We start from the raw sequence: 9,208 nt of genomic DNA, 5'->3' as shown, positions 1-9,208 counted from the left end.
CAACATTTTGAATTCCTGAGAATAAGCTTTTATTTGAATCCGTGTGATTTTATTGCAAAATAAATACTTGGCTCTCTAAATTCATCAGAAGAATTGAAGCCCAGTAAGTTAGGACACAATCCTTCAAGAAAAACGTGAATGCCAAATATTTAAAAATTTAAGAAATAAAATGATTTTAATGCTTTAATAAAAACAAACATTTTTTGAAAGACAAATATGCAAATATATATATAAAATGTTTAAATATATATAATGTATATGTTAATAACAATTTCTTTTAAAAAAATAAACGTATACATATATTATAGGAAATGTATGTATATATAAAATATAGAAAGTGTACATGTATTATAAAATGTATATGCATATATATATATATATATATATATATATATATATATATATATATATCCATGTATACAAAGGTTATGAAAATAAAATAATAATAAAATATATATATAATATGTAAATGTATTTACAAAAGTTTAAAATATATATGTATATTAAAAAAATTTGTGTGTGTATGTGTATAGAAATAATAATAATAAATAATGATAATTCTAATGAAATTAACTTATTTAATAGCAATAATAACAAAATTGACTAATTTAAACTTAAAACAAAAATTCGGGGCAAATTTAAAATAAATAAAATGCGAATGGACCAATTAGAACACGAAACCAACAGTGGAGGACCCAAAGAGAAATTTACCCAAACATCCCAAAACACTGCGCAGCACTGGACCAATTTGAAACAAAAATAAAATGTGCCACAAAATTTAAAAGAAATAAAAATTTTAATTTAGACAAACTATAAAGTCAGGAGGACTAATTGCATAAATAGTCCATTTGAAACAAAGAACGCGGATCCTATCGGGCCTTTGGGTCGGGTCACACGGGTTGCTAATGTGGCGCCGTTTTTAAACACCCTTCAAACCCTAATCAAAACCCCATCCTCCCACAACAGCAACAACCATAGGAGACCGTCTCCTCCTCTCCTCTGCTAGGGCTTCGACCCAGCTCGGAGACCAAACACCATGCCGTCGCACCCCATCGCAGCACCTTCGAGTACCGAGGCCAGTGTCGCGCCAAACGAGACCTTCCCAGCCTCCCTTTCATACTTCAATTATAATCTTTATAATTGAGATTATTCATACTTCGTAGAGTACATGGAAGAATAAGATATTTATAATCTTAATGATGCATATTCAAATTCAATTGATGATGAACTTGGTCAAGGACCAACAAATGACGATAATGAGCATATGTTAAATATTAAAGAAGGAATAACCCAACAATATGCACTAGAACAATTAGATAAAATTGCATATGATGCTAATTTTTCTTGCTATTTTATTAGTAATCATGTTATCAACTACTTTTTAAACTAACATAATACATATGATGATTTGATTTTAGTTTTTGCTACTTGTTTAGAGATCATTTTATCATACAAATATTTTTATAATAATTAATATTTTTAAAAATATTAATTATGTAACTGTGTAATTATAATTTGCACTACTAAACATGACATAAGGAATTACAATATGATTACGCTTTGCCAGCCAAACACATCTAAAGAATTACAATCCTTTGTAATGAAAAGAAAATATAATTACGACCCAATAATTGTCGTACAAATAAACCTTAGTACTAAGCTAGTTGACAACTGGATATTCTCTAAGGTACAAGAGACATACGCCCTTGGGTGATAAAATTAGTCAATTACCTTAGTCGATTGTATTGAGAGCTATCATTTTATTAGTCTCCTAATGAGATAAGTGGTTAGAGAGAAATTTGGATGACTGGACATTCCAAGGAAATTGGGTTTAGGGTGTAAGTCTAGTTTGATAACAGTTGAGAGTGTAAGTGTCAAGAGACCCTCAAATGTCTATAATTTGTTATGATTATTTTATCGACTAAATTACAGGTGAAGTGGCAAATGATTTACATTTAAGTCTTTAGTTGATATCGATTTTAATTTAGTATTTAAATGACTCTTATCCTTACATTTTATAAAAATTAAAGTCTTAACTATAAATTTGCCCCTAAACTATATTATTTTTCCTACCAAAATACTTTAAAAAAATTTGAACATGATATTTAAATTATTAAAATCGTTTGAGTTTATCTAAAAATTGGATGATGTATAGTAAAAAAAATGTCACATGTTACGTTGTTATCAGAAAAAAATGAGATAGACAAAAAGAAGTAAAATTTGAAGGCGAATTTTGGATTGGAACGAAAATTAACAAAGTTGAGGACGTGGCGAGAAACATGATTCGTTGGACATGTCCAGATTTGGTTATACTTATACCGATACCTACATGCGTATCACGTACTGTACTCTTTCTTTTTTTTTTTTCTCTTCTTCAGACATTTTTTTACACGTTTTGTTTTAGTTAGAATTTCAATGTCATTTCAACTCCTTCTTCTTCTTCTTTTCTGTCAATTTCTTTCATTTCCTTAACAAGTTTGTTTAGGGTTTTGGATAAATGGTATTCTCATGTATTTAGACTTTGGGAAAGAAATGATTTTCTCCTCTATAACATCCTCTTACTAATTAACTTCAAAAAAGAACTCCTAATTTGGCTTTAGCATGTATGGAGATCTTAACTCCTTTTTTTTAGTTTTATATGATCTTAGGGTCTCCCTGGGAGTCAAAAGAAATAAAAAGAAAAAGAAAAGAGAGAAGAGGACAAAAATGCTAAAAACTTTCCACACGCACCAAAGAGGGAGAAGCTTTGAAATGCAGAAAAACGTAAGACACGGTTCCAGTTGGAGAGCATGAAATCATGCACTGGTAGCAGTGGTGAATCAAATCATGGGGAACTCTACTCTTCACACCCCCATTATAATTTTCTTATTAACCTACCTTTCCTAATCAAAGAAATATAATAAGACGTTAATTGAATACACTGAAAATGATTCAATAGTGGGAATTACTTTGTTAATGGGAGGCATACCCTAATGCATCCATAAGATTATGCCCTAAAATAGCAACCAATTAGGCTCCTAACAAAATACCTTGACCCTCACTCCAATCGCTTATTTCTCTCTCTTTTTAAAACAAAAATAGTTGGAGAGTGGGAGTGTGAAATGGGCATTGCTTGTATCTGGACAGCACATGGAATTGGGGGATTTTGATTAAGACCATTTACCAACAAACCCCCATCCCGTTTAAAAACTCATCTACTTCACCCTTAAACTACTGCTATTTCCTATCCCCTATCCCCTATATTTTACAACTTACATAAATCTATATATAAACTTTTTTTGCTGCATAAAAGAGACTAACAAAAGAAAGCAAAATTATAAACCAACATTCCCTTTTCCATTTGCATCCCCCTGCGATGCGGATAACATGCTCGAAGGTGGCTTAAGCAAATTGTTCACTCTAAGTCTGATTCATGTGCCAAATCACACATCTATTGACTTCAAGTGTAGTCTCACGTAATCGTTTTAAGAAATTCACTACCAACAGTATATTTAATTCAAATGCACAAACCAATTCAACTTCGTGACACCGATTTTCATAAATAAAAAAAAAACTACCCATCTTGTTATTTCCTTACATACAAAAGATGATGAGAAATGAATTTTTGGAGTTTAATAAAATTGAGAAGCAGGTAGAAGAGTAGTAAAAGAATATAAACCGTAGAGATGTCGCTAAATGATTGGTGTTAATTAAGAAAAACACTGCCACATGAACATCTTCCATTGCTGTTTTATTTTATAACCGCTCTGAACACAAAGCATCTTTCTGGTAATTAAACAATGTCTAATCTCCTAACCTAATAATTGACCTTTGAATTAAAAAAACAAAATTTAATTTTTATGAGCATCTTCCCAATATACAATATACCTTAATTCCACTACAATAATGACTAATTTTGATAGTAGGTGAGATAATAAAGCTCAATGATTCATTGGGTCTAGTCAGAATCTCACCAATGCCAACCTGGGATTCTTTTGATGCAATATATAAAAAGGTGGTTATAGCTTTTAATCTTTTGGTTATGTTTAAATTAATTAATTTTTGTGTTGTGACTATAAAAAAAAAATAGAAAAAGGAAAAGAAAGAAAGTGACTCAAGGTTGTATTTTTGGTTAATCTATTAAAGTTGCCAAGAATCAAGGGTTGATCCCAGCTAAAACAACATCAATGTCATAATCACTCTAATTAAAAATAAAAACCGAGAAAGTTTTAGCCAACAGATACAGCTGGTTAACACTTAAAAACACTAGTAAAAGATCAAATCAAGCGGATTTCAAAGATCTAGCAAGGATGTGATGGTGACCCCAAGTGAATTCTGGGAAATCTTTGTTTTCAATTAACATTTATCATGTCTCAATTTAATAAAGTTGCAAAGTTGCGTAGAAAATGAAAGCTGCTTAATTAGCATTAATTTGATTAAAATATTACATCTTACAAATGTTGGTGCATTTTGGCTTTAACATCTTTTGCACCTTGAATACACAGATTTTACATTGGATAAATTTGTAAGTAGAAAAAAACCCCTCCACGAAAAAAGAATTAGAAGAAGATCAAATTATTTAACCCAAAAAAGAAAACCCTAATATTAATATTAGAATATTATAAAGGGAAAAAGAATCCTCCACTTTAAACCTAAGCATAATTGGCTAGCAGCCTAGTTATCGTAGCTGATGCATTGGGCCAGTAATAAGTTCATTTTATATACAGCAGCAATTCTCTGCTTTTGACCTTTAATCCAGGACCAAGAATGGTGTTATTAGAGCTCAACTTTCATGTGAGAAACTTGATTTGACCCTGCAATTACAAGTATAAATGAATCATTAACCAATCAGTCTTAAGATAAATTGGTTTTGTTAATTCCATGACTTACCCTGGAAGTTTTGTGAATGTAATGCCATATCTTGGCTCTGATTTTGGCCAAACCCCATGTGAACTATGGTTTCCAGGTCACCTTCACAAAATGTTGGGTACTGAACATGTTTTAGACAAGCAAATTTAGGCGTTTAGATCTCTGAAAATGGAAAAGGATAAGGGATAAGGAACTTTGATTAGCTATGAAAATGATATTTACCTGAGGTGGTACAGTTTCAACAAACTGGTTGATTTGGGGCAAATGGGTGTTGAGTTTGGGACAGATAGCAGTATCCAAAGGGTCCACTGAGCATTGGGTCATTGTCCCATTAGACATATTGCTATGCAATGCTGGATTTTGCTGAGGTTGGTGCCCGAAAAAGGTTGATGCTGAGGAATTTATTGCGAATATTGGCTGCTGCAATGTGTTGTTTCGTTGAAATATCTGCAAACAGAAATGGGGTATTCCCAATTCAAAGGATTGAATTTGAAACATTATTTATTCTTCATAGAAAAGAAAAGAAACATTAATTTTTAATTTTTTTTAACGGGTTGAAAAAACAGCTATAGACTTACATCCTTTGACATTAAACTCTCCACGTTAAAGTCCAGCCTGGTATTCACTGAAGCTAACTTCATTGAGAGGAACTGCCAATAATATATATATATATTTAACAAAAACCATGAAAACTTGTATCCCAAGAAATTGATCACCACACGTTCATCAAATAAATGTTAATAATCTACCTCAACTTGTCGCTGCAATGATTGAACATAGTTTATAATCTCGTCCAGCATTAAGGCTTTTCCAGTGACCTACAATTTTTGAAACCCCAACAACCCATTATAATTAAGAATGGGAGCAATAATTTTTTCTTTGTCAGTAAATTTCCAGATTAAGAACGAATTTTATTTCAGACCTTGTTGCAACCGGGAACAAGATTTTGCAGAAGCTTCATTCTCTCACTGATTTTCTCTCTACGGACCTGACCAAAGTGACACATATTGATAGCCAATGTTAATGCAAGAACACACCCCCAGTAGATCATTGAGAACAAAATAATTTGAATTATGATTCTCACTCTTTCAGCTAAACTATGGCTGTCAGTGGCTTGACCCCTTCTTGCTCTAACATGAATATAGTCCTTGGGAGGTTCAAGAGCCTTTGTATTGTTAGCCTTGTCTCCTTTGGCATCTTCCTCTGCTTTAGCAGAGCCATTTTCATTTCCATTGCTGTCTGATAACTTGCATCGCTTTTCATTTGATGCTTCGTTGGGTTCAGTCACCTGGAAATGTGGGTTGATTACCGAATGTTAAAATGAAAATTTTATCTGAAAAAGGAAGTTACAGCTTACAACTCTTTAAACTCTGTACCTTTGAAGCATTTGCGGATGGGGATGATGAAGTTTCCTTTGTTTTTGCTTTGGGAACCGCCTTTCTTTTCCTTGAATTTGAAGCTTTCAAACCAGGCTCGCCATTGGGATTTTGTTCTGAAACGATGGATTCCTCTTGAGAATTGGCTAACTCAGATCGGTCCTGCAATGGGGTGTTCTTGTTGGTGGTGGTGCCTTGAGATACCATTGCCTTTATAGAAGGACTACTGGAAACACGCGGTAGCTTGGCATTTGCTGCCAAGGGATTGGATCTAAAAGCAGCAAATTCAGTATTGTCTTTGGGTCCGAATTGAGTGGTTCGACCATTGAAACTCCTGCTTCCAAAGCAAGAGAATTTGGCTGCTCTCTCCGCAAATCCAGGATCAGCTGAGAAATCCGCCACGCTGGAATTCAGCCCCTTCGGGGGAAGCTTCTCTTTAACCAAGCTATCCACCATTGGCAAGTTCAACTTAGGAGGGGAATTCAATGGGGTGCTATAACAAGAAGTGTTTGAACTGTTGTTGCCATTGATGTAAGAAGCCAACAAGGGCTGAGAATGCGGGGGGATCTCACCACCGTTGCCGATGCTCCCCAATTTCCCTATCAATTCCCTGATTATTAAGCTCTCACTGGAGACATTGCAATTGGAAGCAGCTCGGGAAGACACCATGGAACTCAAGGCCGACTCAAACTGTAGACCATAATCCGTTGGTTTTTCCCAGTTGGGGGTGGGGAAACAATCTTGAGACTGAATTTCCATGGCTGAAGACAGGGACTGCCAATCTGACATTGGCATCGATGACCCAAAGTGCAATGGCGGTGCAGGTGATGGGATTCCTGCATTAACGAAAAACTGGTTCTCCATTCAATAAGTTTATTAATTCAACCTCAAAATCCAGACCAAAAAATGGGCAATTCTTAAAAGGAAGAGATACAGAAGAAAAATAAAGTCCCAGTTTGATATTTTTAACTTGGGATTCTTTATACTTGGCAAAGGCAAGTGAGTGCAATTTGAGTGGAAATGAATGAATTGTGGGATCAAAATGATTGCATTTTTTTCATAAAAAGAGAGGGTAGTTAGAGGAAAGGTAAGCAAGAACTTAAATTTGGTGAAGAACAATAAAGCCAAGAAAATAGAGAGAGGGAAAGGGGAAGAATTGGGTTGGGCTGCAATGGAGCTATATAGATGTAAAACAAAGGTTATTGTTTGACCTTTTTTATTTTTTTATTTATTGTTTTCTCCCTTTCTTTATGCAATAATTAAACAATCTTTTTCTTTTCATAATAATAATTATGGGATTATTCTTGTGTTCAAGCTCTTAGCGTAACTTTTAGGGTTTAGGAGATTTAATTAATTAGTGTGAAGAAAATGTCATAAATAGAATTAAGTATTTTTAATTTTTTAATTTTTTAAAATTACAATTGCATCAATTTTAATTCAATTTAATTATTATATGAGAAACCCAATCATTATTTCAAATGTTAAAATATGTTTCAAGAATCTTTCTATCTCAAACTTTTACTACTCATAGTGGTTGTGATCAACTAATTCTATTAACTATTTGTTTAAATGTGTTTGGCGAACTTAATTGACAAATTGAAAGTGATATGTGTAAAATGGCACATTTTATTGTTAATTATTTTTTGTTTATAATACTTTAGTCTTTATTGGCTGAAATTATTGAAATAAAACACTATTACCGGATGAATTAAAACATCCATTATGGAAATTAATTAGTGAATACTTTTGAAATTTTAAATGAACAAATTTTTAAGTTCCTTATTTGCAAATATTAACCTTGTGGAAATTGATAAATATTAATAGTGTGTCAATATAATTGTAAACTGTATTCTTAGTGATAATTATGTCACACTTTGAATAAATTTGTCAGGTAGCATCTTTTAATTAATATAAAGTTGCATAAGAAATCCTTTTACACAAGTAAATTGAAAATAAATTAAGAGTATATAAATATTCAAGAAATAGATACATATCCAAGCAAGTAAAAACAAATATTTAAGAAACACGGTGATGTCGTCTAGTAGTGATGTCATTACGAACTTTTGTCATTTCATTAGTACTCATAAGCTCAACTTATTGAGTGTAAATGCATTCGGCATCCGAAAATGCTTCGAGAGGAACAACATTCGGATACGCATCTATGACCCTAAATGTTGGGTCAAGAACTTTGCTTAATATGATGTAGTTATGTAAGCACAAATCATTCTAATTTGATATTGAGACGAATATATTGGCATTTTTGTTAAAATCTTCCACCACACCTTTAAAATGTCAAATGCCCTCTTAATATAACTTCTTAAGGATGAATGGGCTCAATTGAAAATTTTCTCGCGGCCCTCTTGGATTTGCACCACGGAACTCTGGTGGGTGATACCTTATCTTATGATAAGGTGCCAAGTAGCCTTGCCTTTCAGGGTACCCTTGGTCTGCTAAGTAATATTTGCCTAAGCATTACCAAATAGAGCCACAAAATTAAAATGAATGTGCAGAAACAAATAAGAATAAAAATATTAATTAAAATGAAGAAATTTACCTGGTGGAGGTTTCGAAAAATTTAGACTCAAATTCTCAATCGTTATAAGAGAAACCCAATAATTATTTCAATGTTAAAATATGTTTAAAGTCCTTATTGAAAACTAATCATTCTATTTTTATTTGCGGGAGTTTAGTTTTTTATTTTCAGATATCAAAATTTATGCCAAATTTTTAACACCATTAAAATTCTTCATTAAATTCATTGGTATGAAAATTTAAAATGTAAATGTAACCATGTAACAAAAAAACTTTATAATAAACTCGAATTTAACAAAAGAAAGATTCAATTGGACTTACAGTTTTAATTTGAAAAATGAAAGAAGTAAATTATATAAAATAAAAATATATCAACTAAATCTCAAATATATATAAAAAATACAAAAACTTAAATATATTTTAACCCTAACTAATAAAATTAAATTTGAAAT

General features: G+C 32.3%; 1 protein-coding gene across 1 annotated transcript; it reads right to left on the bottom strand.

Annotated features, from left to right (window-relative positions):
• Positions 1 to 4,379: 4,379 nt before the first annotated feature.
• Positions 4,380 to 7,369, bottom strand: LOC105803325 (transcription factor bHLH62). The gene is made up of 8 exons (XM_012635449.2): positions 6,225 to 7,369; positions 5,933 to 6,136; positions 5,771 to 5,836; positions 5,598 to 5,666; positions 5,427 to 5,498; positions 5,071 to 5,295; positions 4,870 to 4,969; positions 4,380 to 4,793 (listed from the first exon to the last, which is right to left on the bottom strand). Exons 1-8 carry the CDS (start codon positions 7,086 to 7,088, stop codon positions 4,756 to 4,758), a joined length of 1,638 nt encoding a protein of 545 aa, XP_012490903.1. The 5' UTR covers positions 7,089 to 7,369; the 3' UTR covers positions 4,380 to 4,755.
• Between the last annotated feature and the right edge of the window lie 1,839 nt (positions 7,370 to 9,208).

The sequence above is a fragment of the Gossypium raimondii genome, chromosome 11 (assembly GCF_025698545.1).
Source record: "Gossypium raimondii isolate GPD5lz chromosome 11, ASM2569854v1, whole genome shotgun sequence".
NCBI classification, from domain to species: Eukaryota; Viridiplantae; Streptophyta; class Magnoliopsida; order Malvales; family Malvaceae; genus Gossypium; species Gossypium raimondii.
The sequence above is the reverse complement of the archived record's forward strand: the minus strand, read 5'-3'. Positions and strand labels throughout refer to the sequence as shown.